Raw genomic sequence first — 24,444 nt, forward strand, 5'->3', positions numbered from 1 at the left:
CCATAAACGCTACCTTGGGGCGGTTAAAACTTGCACCACCGCACCATTTCGCTGGTAAAACATGGTGGATGTATCTCGGATCGCTATGTTTCTACCTACTATTGCATGACCACAGACACTATGGAGCTTCCTCCGAAAGGGGTTGTTCTCACCTATTTCTGTAACCAAAACATTTCGCAGGAATTCGGATGGAATGCGGAGTTTGAGGGTGTTTTCTACTGTTGATAACAGTCGGTATTTCCTATCATCATACGAGAATTATGTGAAGATATTATGGGATTAATAACGGCTAAAAATACACAAATTTGAAATACTTCATATCAACATATCAACAGGAAAATTTACCCTTTTCAAAACATCCAACATTATCATCCATACAGACGATTACATTGCACTCATCGAACATTAACCTGCATCCAGCATGAATTCAACACAGAGCATCCCCTGAGCTGCCTGGCTAATAAATTTTGTGTGACGAGATAAAATGGCTTTTAGCTTAAAATATTTACATAATGTATCATCACAATCCCATTAGAGAGAGAGAGAGCCGTAGTGTGCGGACGGAACCCGTCCAGAAAAACCGATAGATACAAGATTTAGCAAATATATGCAGTATGCATCACCGCCGGTCGCCTACTGTAACAGACAGGTGCATCCCGCCAGGAGCTCTACCTCTCTGCTTGTTAACTGCCGACTCACTCGCATACATTAGTCCTTTGCATCTGGACGTCATCAACAACTGGCCATCTTCATCCACCTGATCCAATGGATACCGTTTTGGGCTTAACTATTTGGCAATGCGTTTATACTTTTCCACATTTTGTCTGTGACTATATATGACTGTGTGGAAATAATGACTGAAGCCTACAATTTGAAATTTCATAGCACCATAATATGGCTACTGATTTATTCGTTCCAGGGGCGTAGCGCTGATACGTTGTGGCTTTGGCTCCTCATGTTTTCACTCGCTCTGCGGCGTTCTTTCCCTTCTCTCCTTTCCTCCAGATCCTGTTTTCTCAAGGTGCGCAACTCACCCACATTATTCTCGTCGGTGTTGATTAAGATGTTGTCTATGTTGATCTTTACCATCCTTCCAGAAAGTTCGCTGCGCAGCCTTCTAGTTTGTCGACGAAGGATCTTGCAGCCTTTTTTTTCAATCGGCGTCCTATTTTCTTCCTTGTCGATGGAATCTCAGGAAACTTAGGTGGATTTCATCGATTGGGAAGCGATGGCTGGACGCAAGGCCGGACGTAATGTTGATACTACATCGTTATGTACATCAAGAGTCCTAGTCTGGTCAGACTAAGGCCTGAGTGGCTTCTGCTGTATGTAGGAGTCGTCTCCATTCTGCTCGGTCCATGGCGGTGTATCTCCGGTTCCGCACTCTGCGAAGAATCCGCAGATGGTCCTCCACTTGATCGACCCACCTAGCTCGCTGCGCACCACGTCTTCTTGTACCAGTCGGATGACACTCAAGAACCGTTTAAATCGGGTTGCTTTCCGACATCCTAATGACGTGATCCACCCACCGTAGCCTCCCGGTTTTCGCGGTGTGGACGATGGTTGGTTCTCTCAGCAGCTGATGCAGCTCGTGGTTCATTCGCCTTCTCCAAGCCCCGTCTACCATCTGCACTCCGCCGTAGATGGTACGCAACACCTTCCGTTCGAAATCTTAAAATTGGTCCTCTGCACCTAGAGTCCATCATGTTTCGTCACCATAAAGGACTACCGGTCTAAACAGCGTTTTGTAGATAGTTAACTTCGTGTGACGGCGAACTTTGTTCGAACGAAGAGTTCTACGAAGTCCAAAGTAAGCTCAATGTCCTGCCATAATGTGCCTTTGAATTTCTCTGCTGGTGTTGTTGTCGGCGGTCACCAGTGAGCCCAAGTACACGAATTCTTCAACCGCCTCGATTTTATCACAGTCGATAGAATTTTGGGGTAGCGGGCGTGGCAAATCCTCCCTAGAGCTCTTTGCCATCATGGATTTTGTAATCAACACATTCGACACATCCGATGTACGTTTCCGCCATCATCTCAAATTTGCGAGCTATAATATCAATATCATCAGCGAAACGGACTTCGTGGAAATCGTTCCACTCGTGTTTATCTCCGCTCTGCTTATTACACCCTCTAAAGCAATGCTGAACAACAAGCAGGAAAGACCGTCACCTTGCCGTAGCCCTCTGCGAGATTCGAAAGGACTCGAGAGTGTCCCTGACACACGAACTACGCACATCACTCGATCCATCGTCGCCTTGATTAATCGTATCAGTTGACCCAGCAATCCGTGTTCGTGCATAATCTGCCTAGCTGTTCTCGATCGATTGTATCATACGCCGATTTGAAATCGATGAACATGTGATGCGTGTGCACATTGTATTCGCGGCATTTCTGCAACACCTGGCGGATGGCGAACATCTGGTCCGTTGTAGCGCGTTCACCCATGAATCCAGCCTGATATTGCCTCACGAGTTATCTTACAATCGGTGATAGTCGACGGCATAAAATTTGAGAGAGTATCTTGTAGGCAGCGCTCAGTAGTGTGACCTCGCGATAGTTCCCGCAATCCAACTTGTCGCTCTTTTTGTAGAAGTAACTCATGATTCCTTCCATCCATTCCTTCGGTAACACTTCCTCCTCTCAAATATTGGTAATGACCCAGTGCAGTGCTCTCACCAGTGCTTCTCCACCGTATTTTAGAAGCTTGCTTGGTAGTTGATCTGCTCCAGCGGCTTTGTAGTTTTTCAATCAGCCAACCTCCTCCTTAAAGGTTAGGGGCTGGAAATCGTTCGTCCTGCGTACGCACTCCTAGATCTGTTACCACGCCACCTTCGTAACGTCGCCATTGATCGTAATGCTGTAGCCACATCTCGACCACTTCACGCTCGCTCGTGAGACGATTCTCGTGATTGTATTGGCACATGTCGGCTTGTGGCACAAAACCTTTGCGCGAGCGAACCGTTCAGCGGTTCGTAGAACTTCCGAGCGTCCTTGGCGTGGTACAGCTCTTCCATCGCGTCGCGATGGAAACTTCCAAAACAATATATACTTAAGAAATCGCGGAGATTTTTGTGGCAGCTAAATTTAAAAATATAGTTGCCATTATAATACCTTATTAAAATTTATCGTGCTTGTTATGACAAATCTAACAAGATAGACTTATGAAAAGAACAAAAAAATCTTAAAATGATGCAGACTGGATTCGATCCATGAACGTCGGGATCAATGAGCTTGTGTTTTATGGACCCCCAATCGGACTGGAGTCATCACATCAACATCCTCGTGCTCATCATTTTACCTTGTCACAGGGTAGAAAAGTGACAGCAGCGTAAAGGTAACCAGTTCGATATAGTAGGAATAAAAAAGAATACATTTAGGTGCAATACAAAGTGTAAGTGCCAAGTTCCAATTGAAATCACTCACACAGTGCCCAAGAGAGCTGTAAATTAAGTTAAGTGGTTGAAGAGTAAAAAAATAGTAAGTTTTTTTATTGTTAAAAAAAAGTTATGAAAGAACTTGATATTTGATAAATTTCTGGGGGAAATTTACATTTTTAGGAACAAACGGTAAAGGCTGGGTATGCTGCGCAATTCTGATCCCATTGTGATCCACTAGCCTCTGCCCAGCAACTCCTATCCCTACCTCCACGCGGTACCGGCCGGAAACTATGAGCAACCTTAGGGAAGATCGGGTAACCAACCCCGGTGGGAACTTTGGTCGTAGGCTGACAGGGAAGGGGGGTTTGCTTCGGCAAACCTGAGCGTCTGTTCTCCAGGAGGAGCGGCTCACAACAGCGTCTGATCCCCATGTTAGGGGCGGCTGATCTACGTCCGAGTGCCAGGAAAGGACTCTAAGCTCAACTGTGCACTATGGTCCTCCGGAAAGTAGGGGATTGGTGTCAGGCCCTACGAGCCAGCCGTAAAAAACCATTGTAACGGAAAATCAGCAACAGAATAATACGAACCAAGACCAACGGCAACGACCCTAGCGAACAAAAAGGACTTGCGATTGGAAACTTGGTACGTGGAACTGCCGATCTGTCAACTTCATCGGGAGCACCCGCATACTCGCCGATATACTGAAGGACCGCGGGTTCGGCATCGTAGCGCTGCAGGAGGTGTGTTGGACAGGATCCATGGTGCGAACGTTTAGAGGTAATCATACCATCTACCAGAGCTGCGGCAACACACGCGAGCTGGGAAAAGCTTTCATCGTGATGGGTGATATGCAGAGGCGCGTGATCGGTTGGTGGCCGATCGACGAAAGAATGTGCAGGTTGAGGATCAAAGGCCGATTCTTCAACTTCAGCATAATAAACGTGCATAGCCCACACTCCGGAAGTACTGATGATGACAAGGACGCATTTTACGCGCAGCTCGGACGCGAGTACGACCGCTGCCCAAGCCACGACGTCAAGATCATCATAGGAGATTTGAACGCTCAGGTAGGCCAGGAGGAGGAATTCAGACCGACGATTGGTAAGTTTAGCGGCCACCAGCAAACGAACGAAAACGGCCTACGACTCATTGATTTCGCCGCCTCCAAAAATATGGCCATACGTAGCACCTTTTTCCAACACAGCCTCCCTTATCGTTACACCTGGAGCACACGGAATCTCAAATCGACCACGTTCTGATTGACGGACGGCACTTCTCCGACATTATCGACGTCAGGACCTATCGTGGCGCCAACATCGACTCCGACCACTATCTGGTGATGGTCAAACTGCACCCAAAACTCTCCGTCATCAACAATGTACGGTACCGGCGACCGCCACGGTACAACCTAGAGCGACTGAAGCAACCGGATGTCGCCTCAGCATACGCGCAGAATCTCGAAGCCGCGTTGCCAGACGAGGGCGAGCTCGATGAGGCCCCTCTAGAGGACTGCTGGAGTACAGTGAAAGCAGCCATCAACGACGTGGAACGAAATCGATGGAACGAATGGTTCGACGAAGAGTGCAGAACGGTGTTGGAGGAGAAGAACAAAGCGAGGGCGGTAATGCTGCAGCAAGGGACTCGACAGAACGTGGAACGTTACAAACAGAAGCGGAAACAGCAGACCTGCCTCTTTCGGGAGAAAAAGCGCCGCCTGGAAGAAGCGGAGTGTGAAGAAATGGAACTGCTGTGCCGTTCCCAAGAAACACGGAAGTTCTATCAGAAGCTCAACGCATCCCGCAACGGCTTCGTGCCGCGAGCCGAAATATGCAGGGATAAAGACGGAGGCCTCTTGACGGACGGACGTGAGGTGATCGAAAGGTGGAAGCAGCACTTCGATCAGCACCTGAACGGCGTGGAGAACGTAGGCACGGGAGCCCACGGCAACGGAAGGAACGACGACGCCAGTGCAGCGGAGGACGGAAATGAACCAACTCCCACGCTGAGGGAAGTTAAGGATGCCATTCACCAGCTCAAAACCAACAAAGCAGCTGGTAAGGATGGTATCGCAGCTGAACTCATCAAGATGGGCCCAGAAAAGTTGGCCATCTGTCTGCATCGGCTGATAGTCAGGATCTGGGAAACCGAACAGCTACCGGAGGAGTGGAAGGAAGGGGTAATCTGCCCCATTCACAAGAAAGGCGACCATTTGGAATGTGAGAACTTCAGGGCGATCACCATTTTGAATGCTGCCTACAAAGTGCTATCCCAGATCATCTTCCGTCGTCTGTCACCTAAAACTAATGAGTTCGTGGGAAGTTATCAAGCCGGCTTCATCGACGGCCGGTCGACAACGGACCAGATCTTTACCGTACGGCAAATCCTCCAGAAATGCCGTGAATACCAGGTCCCAACGCACCACCTGTTCATCGACTTCAAAGCGGCATACGATTGTACCGACCGCGCAGAGCTATGGAGAATCATGGACGAAAACGGCTTTCCTGGGAAGCTGACTAGACTGATTAAATAACGATGGACGGTGTGCAAAACTGCGTAAGGGTTTCGGGTAAACTTTCCAGTTCATTCGTATCTCGTCGGGGACTGCGACAAGGTGACGGACTCTCATGTCTACTCTTCAACATCGCGCTGGAAGGTGTGATGCGACGAGCCGGGCTCAACAGCCGGGGAACGATTTTCACAAAATCCGGTCAATTTGTGTGCTTTGCGGACGACATGGACATTATCGCTAGAACATTTGGAACGGTGGCAGAACTGTACACCCGCCTGAAACGTGAAGCAGCAAAGGTCGGACTGGTGGTGAATGCCTCAAAAACAAAGTACATGCTGGTAGGCGGAACCGAACACGACCGGAATCGTCTGGGTAGTAATGTTAATGTTACGATAGACGGGGATACTTTCGAGGTGGTGGAGGAATTCGTCTACCTCGGATCCTTACTGACGGCTGACAACAACGTGAGCCGTGAAAATCGGAGGCGCATCATCAGCGGAAATCGGGCCTACTACGGGCTCCAGAAGAAACTGCGGTCGAAAAAGATTCACCCACGCACCAAATACACCATGTACAAAACGCTAATAAGACCGGTGATCCTCTACGGGCACGAGACATGGACCATGCTCGAGGAGGACCTACAAGCACTCGGAGTTTTCGAGCGACGCGTGCTAAGAACGATCTTCGGCGGTGTGCAGGAGAACGGTGTGTGGCGGAGAAGGATGAACCACGAGCTCGCTGCACTTTACGGCGAACCCAGCATCCAGAAGGTGGCCAAAGCCGGAAGGATACGGTGGGCAGGGCATGTTGCAAGAATGCCGGACAACAACCCTGCAAAGCTGGTGTTTGCAACGGATCCGGTTGGCACAAGAAGGCGTGGAGCGCAGAGAGCACGATGGGCGGACCAGGTGGAGCGTGACTTGGCGAGCATTGGGCGCGACCGAGGATGGAGAGCGGCAGCCACAAACCGAGTATTGTGGCGTACTATTGTTGATTATGTCTTGTCTTAATGATGTTGAGCAAATAAATGTATGTATGTATGTATGTGTGTAGGAACAAAAAAATCTAGAGAAATCAGTATCTAAAAATGCTTGGAGAAAGAACACGGCGGTATTCAAGAAAAAGCTTAAAAAAGGAGGACTTAACATAAATTTAATTACAATTTATCCTCTACGAAAATAAAAGAGACCGTATTGCAGTTTTATGGGTGGTTCAAGAAATTTAAAAATTTGTCCATTACGCATATTTCCTTTCAAAAGTTCTGCAAAAACTTTATACCAAATCAAAGTATAGTATCTTTTTGGAAATCAATAAGTATTCTTGGCAAAAGTACATTGTTTTGCATTTTATCTATAAATTTGTGTTTTATGGCAGGAATGATTTTTTTCATATTAGAATGATGTTCTGGTGCAATGTCTTTTAGCCCCTAATATCAATTTGAAATGGATTTGTGTTGTTTCCCAAAAAACATTTCATTAGCAAACTCTGTTCCTATTCAGATGGCTTTGAAAGTGCTGCTACTGGTAGCACACTGCAGCTTTGCCTGTATCAACTGTATCGGTTGTTTATTGTTTTGAATTTCAGATCTGGCTCTTTTGGTTTAGAGTAGAGTCCTATGTGAGACTTGAAACGGTAATCCAGGGACCGATTACCTCTCTCTTCTCACTATGAATATGCTCATCGCAGAAAAGGTCAACATCATCGACGAAAACCCGAGCAGAAAAGAATAGCAACAAAATAACATATCGAGGTATTTATCTTAAATAACATTATACCTCGATATGCCCTTCATTGGGTGGACATAAGAGGCAAAATAACAAAAATGAATACCATAATTTTGTATAAATAACACCTGAAAAATAATGAGTCTTGTTATTTCAATAATGAATGCATACCATAAATTTTAAGTGCTCTATTTGTTATCCAGAAGGTATGCAATAACAAAGTAATAACAAGTCTTGCTATAAAATTGAACATTTTTCGATAGCTCCATGATGTAATAACAAATCTTGTTATCCAGTTATTTTCCCAGCTAAATCAACAATACCACATCAATACCTAACTTTGTACAAATACCTCCATTTGTTATTGTGGTGTTCTCATAATATTGCATAGAATAATATAGCAATACCAACTTGAGGTATTAGAGCACAGGTTGCTCTTTGTACGGTATTTGTAAGGTATGCCCTTCTGCTCGGGAAGGAACATAGATGGAGTTGGGACGAAGTACATTGCTATCGGCTTTCTAGATGCTTCAACATGTAGAACGAGAAATATGAACCATCGAATGGTTTCGATTTCTAATTTTTGTCTGTTTCTGTCTGCCTTTTGCAGTTACACAAACGTTAAGGCACACCAATCTCGGTGGCCATTTTTTTTTTGAGGGCACGCAAATAAACCAATTGGAAAAAATACTGAAGGCATTCAGAGTGACAGACATCCGGAATTTAAAAAAACTAAGTTTTTTTTCCAATCTTTAAACTTTCAAATTTCGTCAGCATAAAATGTTACTAGAAGGTCATTTGGAGACGACATATACCAGTACCTTAACGATTCCAATTTCGGGTTTACTCGTTCGATAATCTGCAAGTGGATGATAAAATATTTGTTTTCGTTGACTGAGACAGTCAGGGGAGCCATTCACTCAGTGCACTGTGATAATTGTGAACGGTTTGGCCATGCTTCTCCCAAGAGAGTGTGACCAGATTAGAAGTGTATTTGGATGGTTTTGCATACATTACCACTGTTGTACTGAAAGGAAAGACAGCCAAAGCTTTTGGACTGGTTGGGGTACGAAATTGGATGTGTCATCAACAATGTTGTTAGCTGCACATTGGATGAATAACTTGCAGAGCAAACAACATTATTCATTCGGTTCTGGAATTAAGCCCCTTAAAGCTTACAATCTTAAATGTCTCTGAAACGTAACCTCTAACCATTTGGTTCCCATCTGACATCAACACGATCGAACGGAATCCGAAAAATATTCTTATTACCTTTACGTGATTTTCATCCTGAACCCGAAATACACGCGGGAGATCCAACGGAAGGGTATTAAATAAGCACCCAACCTTTCGGAAAACTTTATCCACGGCAACTGAAACATAACCTCGAAATAGTTTACCGTGGTGGTGGTGGTGGTGATGGTGGTGCTTGTACTGCTCAAGCAATTTGTTATGAAAAATGACCGCTTTGGTGAACTTGCGCGACCAAGCACGCAAAAACTCCCATCTACCTGAATTCTGAACTAACCGTTCTTTTTCCGCTTTTATCTCTACATATAATTTCAGGAAATTGAGCACTGCTACTACCACGGAACGGTAAAAGACTACCCGGGAGCTAGTGCTGCCTTCCACACCTGCAACGGCGTCAGCGGTGTGATACACGTCGGGAACGAAACATTTGTTATACATCCATTTTACGGAGGCGATCTTTCGGTGAGTGGTTCGATTTCTGTTTGTTTCATGTAACTGTATCATATCAACGACATATCCATTGGGTGGGACGAAGCTTTGAAATGTTCATGAAATCTTTGTTTGACAATACTGGAAACTTTTCCTTATTAGAGGCTGTCCATTAATTACGTAAGGGTTTATGGGGGGAGGGGGGTTTGAGAAATCTTACGCGCCATACAAAACTATTTGGGTTCTCATACAAAAAATCTTACAAGGGGGGGAAGGGGTATCGAAAAATTGCAAAAATTCCCTTACGTAACTAATGGACAGCCCCTTATGAGGAATCGGATTTTTTTTCCAGGGTACTCTAAGAAGTGGGGGATAATCTGCTCATCCAACATCTTGGCGGTAGGTTCAGGTAGTAAGAGGCTGCGGACCACCTACTATAGGGAAAGTAGAAGACCCACGACCTACTAAACACCATACCATTGCCGTCAAACCCTACGTCTCTCCGGAACCACCAAGAAGGTATTGCTTCAGAGAGGGGCTAGTGCACATCGCACCCTCAAGGTTAGCTGCGTAGCCTGTAGCAACGAACATCGATGACTCGCTCTCAAGAGTCCATCACGGTAACATGCTGGCGCTTAGCCAGTTTCCCGAGTGATCCTCACCACTCCTTTTGTCCTCGGAAGGCGGGCAGGGTCGACCCCGCCCGCGCCCAACTTCTTGGCAGACATTAAGAACTGATGCCCACGTGCAACCCGATCTGACCTACCCTTCAGGCCCTATCAGATGCACCCGAAGGTTGCAGACAGCAGGGTCTCACCTACCCCGACCCTTGCCGGGGACCCCTTCCAACCACGGCCTCAGATCCAACCCAGTAGACCGACGCCACGACAGCATCGCTACCGGGACTTCCTCTCCGTGGCCACTTAATCGCTGTAGGGGTCGATCTCGACCGCAGGGCACCGGTATGACCTACGAAGCCGACTCCGAACCCCTGGACCACCTCTTGTACCGCATCTGAACTAGCCATTCTTCGAGTACACGCGCCACTTTCTCTATAGCTCCCAGACTATATGGGTGATAGCCGTTGAAACGGCGTTCCAGCCAAACTCATCCCTACACATCCTCTGGACCAAGTTGTCCGGAGTTGTGTCCTCCCCGCATGTGGCAAGCATGCGGTCACGTATTGTGCGAAAACGCGAGCACACGAACAAAACGTGTTCCGCCGTTTCCTCTAAACCATTGCACACTGGGCATTCGGAAGAATCTGCATGCCCGAAACGGTGTAGATACTGTCGGAAGCAACCATGACCTGAAACGACCTGTGTCAGGTGGAATGTAACTTCCCCATGGCGCCTATTAATCCAACTATCTACCCTCGGTATCAACCTATGGGTCCACCTTCCTTTAGTGGAACTGTCCCACGCGCGCTGCCGTTTGACCATAGAGGCCATCCTGGCAGTTCTGCGTATGCCTCTTGTGCCGCGCATTTCGAAGCACTCCATGTCCTCACTGATAAGGATGCCGATAGGCACCATACCAGTAATTACGCAGAGAGCGTCGTGTGACACGGCACGGTACGCGCTCGCAACCCTCAGGCACATAAGCCTACACTGATCTCCGCCTGCTACTCCGACTTCTGGTTGCTAACAACCGTCACCTCAGTCTTGTGGTGAGCCAGCCCAAGTTCCTGAATCGCATCCACACCTCCACAACCTTGATCGAGTGGTCGGTAGTCAACTTCACCTCCTCGATCGTTTCACCGTAGACTTCGAGCGTAATGTCGTCGGCAAATCCGACAATCTCCACTCCCTCTGGGTACTCTAACCTCAACACCTCGTCGTACATGACATTCCATAACACCGGACCCAGGATGGAACCTTGCGGGACTCCTGAGGTTATGTGAAAGCACTTCCGACCCACCTCCGTGTTGTAATCTAGTACTCGATTCTGAAAGTAACTTTCGAGAACCTTGTACAGGTACCCCGGTATCCCCAGTCGCAAGAGCGCATCGGCAATAGCAGACCAGCTGGCGCTATTAAACGCATTCCTTACATCCAGAGTAAATGCCGCACAAAAACGAATTCCCCTCCTCTTAGGCTCGAGTGCTTTCTCGGCGGTTTTTGTAACCTACGTCTACGGTGGACCTCCCCTTCCAGAAGCCGTACTGGTTACTCGAAAGACCATTTTCGCCCTCGGTTAATCTCAACATTCTATTGAGGATGATCTTTTCGAGCACCTTCCCCGCCAAGCATAGGTCTATATGCCGACGGGTCTCCTGGTGGTTTCCCCGCCTATGGAAATAGTACCAGGCTCTGCCTCTTCCAAGCTTCTGGGAAAATTCCCTCGTCCAGGCATTTCTGCATAGCAGACCTGAACATCTCGGACGCCGCTGCAATAGCTACTTTTAAGGCCAGGTTCGGAGCTCCGTCCGGACCTGGGGCCTTACATACACTAAGGGACTTTGCTATCCCCGTGCAAGTTTCACATTGGTGACCCTCTCCTCATCGCCAGCCCCAGTCCCCGGCTGTCCCACGAAAGGAGGCCAAGGACTAGGATCATGAAGCGGAAAAAGCCTCTCGATGATCCCCTCTAACATATCTGAAGATTGCTCTGTAGGAGCGATAACACCTTTCGTCTTGGCATCATGCCACGGATTCGAATTGGCACTCTGACAGAGACCCTCAAAGCAGGCCTTTTTGCTTGCCCTTAATTCGGTCTTCAGCGCGGCTTTTGCAGCGGCGAACACCACTCGCCGTTCGTTTCGCTCTTCCTCTGACCGTGCTCGCTGCATCCGCCGCCTAGCCCGTAGGCAGGCGCGGCGCAGGTCCGCAATCGCGTCGGTCCACCAGTAAGCCGGTGTCTTCCTATTTCTATGGTGGACTCGCCTAGGCATGGTCGCATCACACACACGTGAGAGCACCGCTACCAGCTCGTCGCCGTCTAAACCAAGTAAGTTTCGCTCACGACGGAGCGCCTCTCTAAATACCTCTTCGAGGGCTTGGTCTTGGCCTAGCCGCTGCCCTACTGTTGTTGTAGTCGATACTGTAGCGAACCGCCAGGTGGTCGCTGTGAATGTAGCTATCGCCTACTCTTCAGTTTGAACTACTTGTTAAGCTAGGACTACAAAAGGTCACGTCAATAATTAACTCCACTCCGTTTCGACTATAGGTACTCTTGGTACCGACATTAACCAGGTCGGCAACTATCATGGCCAGTGTCTCTAGCAGGATCTGACCTCGCTGATTCGTGAAGCGGCTTCCCCATTCCACGGCCCAGGCATTAAAGTCACCCGCTATTACCACCGGCCTTTGCCCTGTTAGCACGGTCGTTAAGCGGTCCAGCATTTGCGTGAACTGCTCGATCGGCCACCGCGGAGGCGCATAACAGCTACAGAAGAAGACCCCGTTTACTTTGGCGACCACAAAGCCCTCATAGGTAGTAGACACCAACTCCTGAACGGGGTATTTACCCGTCGTCCATATCGCCGCCATTTTTCTGGTCCCATCCGCGACCCAGTTGCCGTTGCCGGCCAGTACTCGGTATGGGTCCGATATGATGGCGATATCCGTCTCCCACTCAGAAACCGCCTGACAAAGCAGTTGCTGAACCGCATCACACCCGTTGGACCACCCGTCGGGTGTCTGTTGTTCACGGATTTCTCGGTACAGGTCATACAGATGGGTGGACTCGTGCAGCTTTGGGCCTTATGACCTTCAGCGCCGCATCGCCTACACACTTTGCGCCTGTCAGGGCCTTTGCAGTCTCACGACTTGTGTCCTGGTCCCAGACACCTAGAGCAAACCTCTGGTAGCTCGTAGAATGTCAGGTAACATTCGCATCCGTCTACCTTTATTCGCCCTACTTTAACGAGCTTTTTGACGTCCGCCACAGGTAGCTGAACCAAAGCTATCTGTGTCCCTGCTGGCCCTTTCCGTAGCTTAACGGCTGCACATCGCATTGTTGCCGCAGTACCGTGACGAGCTCTTCCACTTCGGTGATCTCGTCAATGTCCTTGACCTTCAGAGTCGCCTCATTTGTCAGAGCCCTCACCTGCACACCCTCACCAAGGACCTCTTCTGCCAGCCTCTTATAGGCGGCGCCTGACTCCTCTCTTCTCCATGTCGGAGACCTCATCAACCCGCTTCTTGCAACTACATTAACACGGTTAAGGACAGCTTACTGTGGGGGGTTCCCAGGTACCCCACAGGCTCCGTTAAAGATCGAGCATCTTTTTCACCCCCACGATCACTCATTCCTTGGCACAGGTCGCTTGACACCTTGAATTGGGGTAAGTAGTCCTATTCTTCGCCGGCGACTACGCGGCTGACTCGCAAGCAGGGGGGTTCGTCAGGCCCAAGGCCTTTAGTCCCTGCTGCCCCATGGTGCCTCCTGGTGCCCCCTAGTGCCTCCTTACCTGAAGGCTGCCTTACAAGCTTCTGCGATTGCTTGTCATAAACAATCGTATCCGCCACACTTTTGGGACTACCTGGGTCTGGATAGACTTCGGAACCTTCGACTTCACGGGTTCTGCCGTAGCCATAGTTTCCAGGAAATTCTCATGGTCTTGCTTGGCTACCATAATTGATTTTGGAAGTCTCAGCAGGGCCTGTTTGAGGTCCTTGCTGATGTTGAACTTCGAGGACGAAAAGTCAATGATGGAGTCAAGCTGCTGCGCAGTGACATCCCTCTTTTTCACCTCCTCGATCACTTATTCCTCGGCACGGTCGCTTGACACCTTGAATCGAATATACCCCATTTGGTGGACTCTCACCACCGGAACAAGTGATCCGTAGTTCAATTCGTAGTCGGCAACTACAAGGCCAACTCTCAGAAGAGGGGGTTTGTCAAACCCCAGGACTCTTGTCCCTGCTGCCCCATACACGGCAGCCAGCCCAATTCCTGCTGATTTCCATTCTACTTCATCAAAAGTTGAACCAGATTATATGATTTCACATCGGAATCCAATCCAAAATCAAACATTTTGAGTTCATGAACATTTCAAACGTCAGTCTCACCCCCGGCATAGCCAATACCCACCCAATCCATCACATCTCGCCCCGGATTCATTGCATTGATGCAAAATGTTGATTGGTCCAATCGAATTCGGAAACGTAGACGCATATCGACTCGAGGCATCGAAAGCAACCGATACATGCGAGCCTCGATGACGACGGACGACGGTGATAATGGCGGCGATGACAATAATTCGATTTCATTAGTGCGAAGTCGTCCAGCTCATATGTACGGCGGCGTGTATATGGTGGACCGGGGAAGAGTCGAAATGAAAAGCTTCTGGGAATTGGGGTTCGATATCACAGATGTGGATTCTGATGACTTTTCAGTCAGCCAGCGGTGCGGGTTGTTGTGTGGTTTGTTGCGGTGGTACTCTTTGGTTGTCAAGCTGCTGTCATCAACGACGGCAATGATGTCTCGAAGGGATCGACCGACGATGGTTGCGTGACACGGTCGTAATGCAGCGATTCGATGGATGATGGGTGAAACATTTTTATTGAGTTGAGCGAGTTGACTGATGGACGGCATCAATGGGGGCTGTCTGGGCAAATTTGTCCGAATGATTGGTAGAAAATCACATTTATGGTAGTGGCAGATGGGAATCAGAGTGTTTCAGAGTAAAATTTGTCATTGTGGATGGTAAATTCCTTCAAATCAAAACCAATACCTGTACCATAATTTGTCATTAGACTAGCTTCATGGTTAATGCAATCCAGTTCCCGAGTATGAAATCATTTTACAGTACCATTATTTCCGAAATTGAAATCCTGAAATTTCTCGAAACACATCTCGACAAGACCCGTTGTTTAAAGCGATTTATCCCCTGTTTGACGTCAATTAATATTTACTCCTCCGCAATCAATCTTAACACGCTGGAATTCCTATGAAAAGCCTTATCTCGCTCCCCCGAAACATATTCGCAACATATCCATGTACTTACGCACCACCCATAAACCATCTCACATGTGACCAACAACAATCCGGACGACCGACACGGCGTCGCGTCGTTAAGACGTGAACATCGGTGATAACAACACCATTCGTGGTTTAAGCCTACATCATCAAACAGCCCTAGTATACATAGGTTGTTCGCTCGCCGAAAAACCACGATGGATTTGTTGATAATTTGGTGTCATAAATCATAATGGTCTCGAATTTACGTGGAAAATTTGAATACATTAATAATTTATGAGAACACACGGCCTCCTCGGGTCGGAGGTGGTGCCGGCGCCGAGTGGCGCCGGCTGCAGAAGCATCACGCTTAGCAGCCTAAGAAGGCTCCTTAAAAGCATCCCGGCATGGCGGTCTCTCGGCTCGGATGGACGGGATGGATGGAAAGTTGGCGCCTTACACACAGGCGGAATGTGATCTTCGCTTTTCCTGCCCCCCTTCCCGCTGATGATTTCCGGGTCGATATGTTGTGGAGGCCGGGAGAGTCGGGGCTAATTTGAGGATCAAATCCCATTGCCCCATTTTGCCTATTCATCGCCACGATGCCAATAATGCTGCTAGGTAGCAATTTGAAAGGAAATCGACGCTTTCAGTACAGCTTCCGTGGCCTTTGGTTTTTGCATATTAATTATTTATTCCGTGGTGTTGGTTCGACCTTCTCTTTACATGGTGTGGGAATTGTTGATGGTTGGGTGGCTGCTGAATATGTCATAAAGTGTTGTCAAATGAGCTGTTCGTTAGAAGTTTTAATGATTTTCTTAGCATATTTTTTCTCAAGATTTCTTCCCGAATTTCTATCGGAAGCCCTTCAAGAATTCATGGTAGGATTCCTCCAAAAATTCTGCTTCTCAGACTTTTTTCCAGGAATCTACGCAAGAACTCCTCTAGGGAGGAATGACATCTTTTGGTATTGTTTAATGAATTTATTTTGTTATTTCTTCCGGAATTCCTGCAGATATTCTTCTAAAATTTCTTGCTAAGAAATTCTCCTGGAATTCTTGCTAGAATCTCTCAAGCCATTACCGCTGGGATTCCTTCAGGCTCCAGGATTTCACCAGATAATCCCCCATAATCCAGATGTTTATTTTCGAAAATTTCTCCATAGATATCTCCAGATATATCATCATGAATACTAACAGAGGTTTTTTTCCCGAGATTTCAATACGAATTCTTCCAATGATTCTTTTAGGAATTACTCCACATCTCAGGAATTCCACTAGGGTTGTCTCTAGGTATTTCTTCGGAAAATGCAATAGGGTTCTCTGGAAAATTACTCAAGAGGTTTATCCGGAAACTCTCCTAAAGGTTTCTACAGAAATTAGATACAGAATTACTGTTATTCATCTGATAATTTTTCAAGACATTCCTCAAAAAATTTGCCTGGAATTTCTTCTGTGATTTCTCTTGGCATTTTTAATGTTTCTTTATGTAATCTTTCTCAGAGATTACCACTGAATATTCTGAATATTCAAATACATGATGCAGCGAATTCCAGCTAGGCAGCTCACAATTGAACTGTGTCAAAAGCCTAACGAGATACCGCTATCAACACATACAGAAAATATTCCAGTCTTATTGGTGCATCAAGTAGTATGTGACACAATTGCAAACAACAGAGAAGAGCATGCCGGACAAACTTTTCCAAATCGTCAGGACCATCACGGGAGGAAAATATGCCTCCACGAGCTACGAGATCTTCAATTCCAGATGGTGGCTCCAGAGAGGAGTTGAATTGGTATCAGGTATCGGAAGGCCGGCTCCAGAGGCACGTTATCCTCCATTTGGAACATTTGTGCCATCGTCATACATATAACCTATTTCATCATTTACCTGAGAGAGCATGGGACAAGGGATGGGAATTAGGAAAGGGATAGGGAAAGGTGATGAAATAGGAAGGAGCACTCTAGAAAAGGGAATGAACGCATAAGCGCAACGAGAGCTCATAGCCCATACCACAACGGGTTTAAACAGTGCTCTGAAAAGGACACTGTAAAACGCATAAGCGTAAAGAGAGCCTATAGCTCATTGGAGGTTGCTTGTGACGTCATGTGACTTTCAATATGACACTGAAAGGCACGGCATCGAAAGCATCCTCAATATTCAAAAAATTACCCAAGCAAAAACTACGTTTGAGCGAGTACTTTCTTGAAAACGTATACAACTTTGTGTAAAAATCACTGTGGATAAAACTATGGAGTAATTTCACGCCATGAAAATATCCCATAGAAAACTACAAGAGTTCAAAACATGTTTGAAATACTCAAATACTTCTGCAGAAAAATAGGACAAAACACCATTTGCTCCTAGAGATTTGAAGTAAGCAGAGCGTTTTATTGCCCACTAAATCAATTATATAGCTATAATTCTTTTGCGGAAGCTAAAGATCCGTAACTATACAAAAGACTGGTTTATCCGAAGATATTTTGAACTTGAACAGATCAGAGTTCCATTCAGAAATACGTCTTGCGGTACACACAGACCGCAGATGAAAAGCTTCTTTCAAAGCAATAGTTATGGTATACCACAATGGAGGGCGTTGTAGTTACAAAACCACAATGAAACTCTCTTGGAGTAGCAATGGAAGCGAGTTATCTATAAAATGTGGCCGCAGGGTGTGTTGAGCAGGGACGCCTGAATACGCAAATTTTGCGAAGGAACACTAAAAAGTACATAGAATGTCTCCTGGAGACTCCTCATCTGACACATGCCATTCAGTCACCTCATGACAAATTCTGCTAATGCAGAGTTGGGTTAGGTGCAATTCTATGTTAAGTTATCCATGAACTGTACTATGTACCTAAGTAATCCATCAAACTGAAGCATCTCAAATTAATGTTTGAGCTATTTCAGATGAAGTCACCATCGTAGCAATACTGCCAAATATCAGCGAAAAGATGCTGAATACAAGAGCTTGCTTGAAGGCATCCATAAGGAAAGGTTGAAACATGCTAAGATATAGCATGCTTGAAGCACGACACTTCATTTATAATGAAAGAAGCAAAACTGGTTTCACAAGGTAAACTATACAGAAGTTATCCTACGAAAATGAACTTTTTGAAGTAGAGCCACTTGGGCCATGCACGCCTTTTACGCTGAAAATTGGTTTCCTAGCCGTAGCCACTACCCAAACTAGACAGGATTACACTCTTCACAATCACAGCACAAAAAGGAAACATCAACGACAAACGAAAGCTGTGTCAATTGAAAAACTCCAATGGCGAAAACGCCTTAAGCGAACCCATGTAGGTTGTAATGTAAGCTAATTTACAACATTTGAGTAATCTCAAATTTGAGAAGGGCAACTGATTATCTCGGAGAAACGCAAGGTCCATTGCACCATTGCTCCGGTTAGCGCAGTAAGGGCGTAATACTGTGGAGGACGCCCTATTTTTCGACAGGCTCCGTTTGTGGTTAGGTTTTTATTAGAACCCCCTAACCATTCATTCCTTGGCACGGTAAGCATAAAGCCGCATAACACCATGAATTAGGGGTCACCTGTTTAGTGGTCTCTTACCACTGGATGGACCGCCTGATTCTTAGTGTTATTCTTAGCCAATTGAGACAACCGCTACCGACACTACACAGCTGTCTAGGCTGATCGGGAAAAGAAGTTAACATTGATGGTTAACTGCCAAGCGAGCTCGAACAGCCCCATAAATTGGTGCATCGAGTAGTATGTGACACAATTGCAAACAACAGGGAAGAGCATGCCGGACAAACTTTTCCAAATCGTCAGGACCATCACGGGAGAAAAATATACCTCCACGAGCTACGAGATCTACAATTCCTGATGGTGGCTCCAGAGAGGAGTTGAATTGGCAGATTCAACAGTCAAATATTGTAAAATGAATTCGTTGAAGCTAGTTCAAGGGTGGCAATAATGTTGTTTTGTATTATGTACAACCATCACGGGAGGATAACATGTCTCCAATTTGTAGCGATTGGCAAGAATCACTGGGTCACACCTCGGCTCATGGGTGTTGTAACGCAGAAGACACTTACAGGAGTCTAAAATAAGGCGGTGAATCGCTTTTGTCCACCACCTACCCATTGTTGATCTGGATCGCCGAGCTACGAGATCTTCAATGCCGGATGGTGGCTCCAGAGAGGAGTTAAATTGACAGATTCAACAGTCAAATATTGTACAATGTGTGGTACCTTGTGGTATGCACATAATAAATTATTGTATTACTGTATTACGTTTAGCGTGTATGTTTACATTGAGTATCTGTCATATGTTGAGATGTTGTTATTGATGTCTGGAGTGTGAATCATTGTATGTAATATTGAAGTATCGGTAATAAAGTGTATACAAATAATGAATACAGTTGTTGAATAATCATTACAGAGAAAGATTCTCACACAATGAATTCGTTGAAGCTAGTTCAAGGGTGGCAATAATGTTGGTTTATATTATGTACAACCACCACGGCAAGATAACATGTCTCCACTTTGTAGCCATTGGCAAGAATCACTGGTTCACCCCTCGGCTCAAAGGGGGTCGTAGGGTTGCAACGAAAAAGATACTTAAGGGAGTATAAAATCAGGCTGTGAATCGCTTTTGTCCACCACCCACCCACTGATGATATGGATCGCCAAGCTACGAGATCTTCAAATCCTGATGGTGGCTCCAGAGAGGAGTTAAATTAGCTGATTCAACAGTCAAAGTGGCGAAATCGATAATCCGAAGTCTTGGATGTGCCAACCCTGTGGACTCATTTCGAAGGCTACTATATCAGCAGCCGCAGGAGGATTGTTCTCGTCGGATTGACGAAGAAAATGAGTAAACAGGCCGGCAGGTAAGCAAGTACTCTAAAATCGAAAAGAACAAATGCCAGTAAAACGGCAAGTGTATCGTCTAGTGCAAAGGTCCGTCTCGCTTTTGAACTGTAAGTTTTGAACGAACAGCAGCAATAGATCATTGAAGCAAACTATACTAACGTTCGCCGGCCACATGTAAACGGAGGCACCACCGTATATAGACATAAAAATTGCGACAGCAGTGGAATTACGTCAAACACACAAGGCAATGGTGGCGCTATCTGTTCATTCCATAGCAGCCGTTTTAGTTATTTTAGTGATCCATTAGAGGAACTAGAGTTAGAGGAGGAAAAGCAGATTCTAGCTAGACAGATTATGCAGGAGAAATCGATGATTAAAGACCGCGAGTTAGAGATAGAGGCTAAGAGGTTTGCAGAGGAAAAGGTGCTTTACTGTTAAAAATAATGCTCACGATAAAATTTCTGGGAATAGCAAAAAATTTCACCAAATTGTAATTGAATTCAAACAATATTACAAACTTGCTACAAAACATGCTACACGCTATTTGAACATTAGTGCTGTTCGCTGTCACAGTAACAGTACAAAAGCTCTACATGAGTGTCGATGGTTCAAATGCGATAAGGCGACAAGCCCGTGCAGAGGAAAAAGCTAACAGGGAGAACTTAAAAACAGACACTGTGTATTCTATGAGGGGGGAATTCGATCTCTAAAGCTCCTCTTTTGTCTAAGGGCTTGACTTGTACCTACCCCCAAAAACCTATTTTCACGTCAAATTTTGGACATTCTCCTGGGGACATGTCGAATTGTTCATGATGTTATCCACACTAATAAATGCTTTTAGGAAAATTTGGATACATATTTCACACTATCAAGCATCTAACCTACCAAAAATCATACCACTCTTAGATAAATTTTTAAATTTTCCGGACCATCGCAAACCGAATCCCAGTGGGACCGAGGCAGCCCGCTTCATCTGACGAAGGTAGCATATCCAAACGGATAACATAATGTAAAAATCTTCTGGAGGATCGACTGAGGGTTTTAATCTACGATTTAAACGGCTACGCAGTCTTGTAATTTGGGAAAACGAGGTTTATTATTTGCCCGACGTTTCGACACTGGGGTTTTGTGTCATCTTCAGGGGTACTAAAATTTAATACATGTACTAATTTGATACAATCTACGGATACACAATTCGTCTGGATTACTTACATTAATTTTTCGTTTTTGGTCTTATGTTTCGTCTAACTGTAACTGTCTTGTCGAGTTGTTGTTGGTACATGCTGTAAAGTCATTATTAAAAGTTGAAATTGTCGGGTTCCTTGTCTAATGATAAATTTTGTCTTACACTTATTTGGTTTATCTAGTTTTGCAACGGACTGTACGCGTTTGGCGCAAATCTACTTCTAACAACCCCCCACATATAATTGAACGGTCATTGGTAGCAAAAGTGCCCTATCCTAATAATCTACGTTTCATCGTCGGTTTGTCGTTCTACATTCGGTTTGTTGCGTTCCTGTATAGTTTTAATGCTGTGCAACACAGCTGCGTATGTGGTGCTAAGTCTATCTACGTCTGTTCGCTTATTCACTGTTTTGTCTGTGTTTGTGATGTGACACATTTCGAGAAATGGTAGTGTTGTCTGTTTATAACTATGGTCAATAATTTGTGTTTGGTCAAGGTTGAATCTGTGGTTGTGTTCAATACAATGTTGGATTAGGGCTGTCGTTGTCTCTATTAGTGTAGTTTTAGCTGCTTCAGTGTTTGTCTGACTATCGTTCATCAACTTATCAAGTTTGTTCACATTGCTTTTGTGTCCAGTGAGTCTTTTGCCTAGGTTGTTTTTGGTCATTCCTATGTAACAGCTCTCGCAGTCGTTACATGGAATTTTATAGATTACATTATTAATTTCGGTTTTTCTTACAGGGTATTTAACTTTGGTATGCAGTTGATTGATGGTCCGGTGTTGTCTAGTCGTGATGTTGATGTTTGGGTAGTCTTTGGTCAGGATTTTGGTTATGCGTTGCGAGAGTGCAGGTATGTACGGAATCGACCTGTACACTTTTTCATTCCTTGTTGTTTCAGGATCGTTGGATGGACATACGGTGTTTTGATGCTCGATGCTGTTGGCAGTTCGGTGATCGTCGGTGATTGCGTGTATTTGGGGATGGTCGCTTCTATCGCTCGTGGGATCATAGAGTGGTTGCTGATGTTGCAGGTCATTTGGTGTTGTGATGACTGGGAGGGTGGGTGGCTGACATGATGGTTGGCTTTGGACGAAATCGGTAGGGTTGTTTGTGTTTGATGCTGCTGTGGGTGGTACGGGAGATGGCTGGCAGGATGGTCGGCCGGGTGTTGTATGTAGAAGTTGGTTGTTGATCTCGCTGATGGTTGGCAAGGTTGGCGGTAGTTGCGGAGGGATATGAGGGATGGTTTCAATCGGCTGATGTTGCTGTTGGCGGTTGGGTTGTGGGTGGTTCTCGTTGGGTGTTGGATGCTTGCTCATGTACAAGTGTAGCAGTCTATTGATGAGCGACTTCGGATAATTGTTTTGGCGGAGATGTTGGTGAATCGTTTTGGCTATTTCATCTAACGGCTTGTTGCGGGTGAGCGAGCATACTCGGTGGATGAGGTTATTTGCTACATTGATCTTGTACTTAGGCTGGTGGAATGAATTGTAGTTCAACATTCTACCTGAGGCTATTGGTTTTGCGTACCATTCCGTCGTCAATGTTTGGTCTGCATTACGAATGACCGTCATGTCGAGGAATGGGAGGCGGTTCTCTTTTTCTTCTTCGGTGGTGAACTGTAGCCTCGGTTCAATCCTGTTGAAGGCATCCAGGACCTGTTGTACGCATTCCCGTGGGATAGCCATGAAGATATCATCCACGTATTTTCTAAAGATGGTTATCTCAAAGGGTAGAGAGTTCATAGCTGTTTTGATAACCGAGTCCAACACGATGTCTGCCACAATGGGCGACAGTGGGCTGCCCATGGCCGTCCCGTATGTTTGCTTGAAATACCGTCCTTCGAAGCAGAAGTAGCTAGCTTCCATACAGTATTCCACAATCTCGAGGAACAAGTCAAGATTGATTTGTGTTTTGACCTCGTTCCACCGATTGATGATGCTCCTGATGACCAGATGTCGCGGTACATTGGTGAATAGTGAGGTGACGTCGAGGGAGATCATAATGTATCCCTCCGGAAGTACAACTTGGTTGACATCTCCACAAAATTCGAACGAGCTGGTCGTGCTGTACTGGCTATGGAATGAGTTTTGTAGAATATCAGCGATGTATTTGGCCAGCTTGTACGTAGGGGCTGTGATGTTGGGGATGACGGGGCGGAGCGGGAGGTCCGGTTTGTGCGCTTTCGGTTGGCCGTAGATCCTGGGGCATGTTGCATTGGTCGAGGATAGTTCTTTCGCTGTTCTGTGGTCGATTAGTTTTAAATCTTTGAGCTATAGGGATAGGGCACTTTTGCTACCAATGACCGTTCAATTATATGTGGGGGGTTGTTAGAAGTAGATTTGCGCCAAACGCGTACAGTCCGTTGCAAAACTAGATAAACCAAATAAGTGTAAGACAAAATTTATCATTAGACAAGGAACCCGACAATTTCAACTTTTAATAATGACTTTACAGCATGTACCAACAACAACTCGACAAGACAGTTACAGTTAGACGAAACATAAGACCAAAAACGAAAAATTAATGTAAGTAATCCAGACGAATTGTGTATCCGTAGATTGTATCAAATTAGTACATGTATTAAATTTTAGTACCCCTGAAGATGACACAAAACCCCAGTGTCGAAACGTCGGGCAAATAATAAACCTCGTTTTCCCAAATTACAAGACTGCGTAGCCGTTTAAATCGTAGATAATGTAAAAAGTTCGAAACACAGAGATTGGATCTCGGAATTTATATGCTATTTATGCGCTCGCCTTCCCCATAACCCAATCCACCGACACGACCACGCAACAAAAGAAAACATATACGGAACGGACGAGTTTCTCACTTCCCATAAGTAATGTTCTGTTTTGGCTGGGGTCCGATGGTTGTGGTCGTCTCGTCGGTCGGTCACTCGGTCGCTCTGTTGGTCGATGAGGATGAAAACACTGATTGGAAAGTTTTCATGCCACGTTCCAGTTCCACCCCTCTACCTAGAGCCCCCTCAGTTCCACTACACAGTTCGGTTGATAAGAGTAAAAGGCGAAAGTAATGAGTCACTGGAACACAAGGGGAGGCAAAAAAAGAAACGAACTGAAAAACGACGACCCAAGTCCAAGTGATAACCTCTTCTCGGTTGGCATATCTATATTTAGCAGGATCCTGGTGGAGTCCCGCTTCAGAAGGAACCGATATCCATCATTTTGTCAGACGTTGCTGCTGTTGCTCTGGTT

General features: G+C 45.9%; 2 protein-coding genes across 23 annotated transcripts in view; one reads left to right on the forward strand and one right to left on the reverse strand.

The window, feature by feature from the left end:
- The window catches only part of LOC109422898 (disintegrin and metalloproteinase domain-containing protein unc-71), a 1,549,374-nt gene that overhangs the window by 1,126,854 nt on the left and 398,076 nt on the right, over positions 1-24,444 (forward strand). For all 22 annotated transcript variants that reach the window (XM_062845411.1, XM_062845413.1, XM_062845424.1 and 19 more), the window contains one exon: positions 9,180-9,326. In XM_062845411.1, the coding sequence (XP_062701395.1) occupies positions 9,180-9,326 (147 nt within the window). The remainder of the gene's footprint in view (positions 1-9,179; positions 9,327-24,444) is intronic.
- LOC134285674 (uncharacterized) lies at positions 19,831-23,487 on the reverse strand. The gene is made up of 2 exons (XM_062846920.1): positions 21,388-23,487; positions 19,831-21,322 (listed from the first exon to the last, which is right to left on the reverse strand). The coding sequence occupies exon 1, from the start codon at positions 23,227-23,229 to the stop codon at positions 21,508-21,510; it is 1,722 nt and encodes a 573-aa protein (XP_062702904.1). The 5' UTR covers positions 23,230-23,487; the 3' UTR covers positions 19,831-21,322; positions 21,388-21,507.

The sequence above is a fragment of the Aedes albopictus genome, chromosome 1 (assembly GCF_035046485.1).
Source record: "Aedes albopictus strain Foshan chromosome 1, AalbF5, whole genome shotgun sequence".
NCBI classification, from domain to species: domain Eukaryota; kingdom Metazoa; phylum Arthropoda; class Insecta; order Diptera; family Culicidae; genus Aedes; species Aedes albopictus.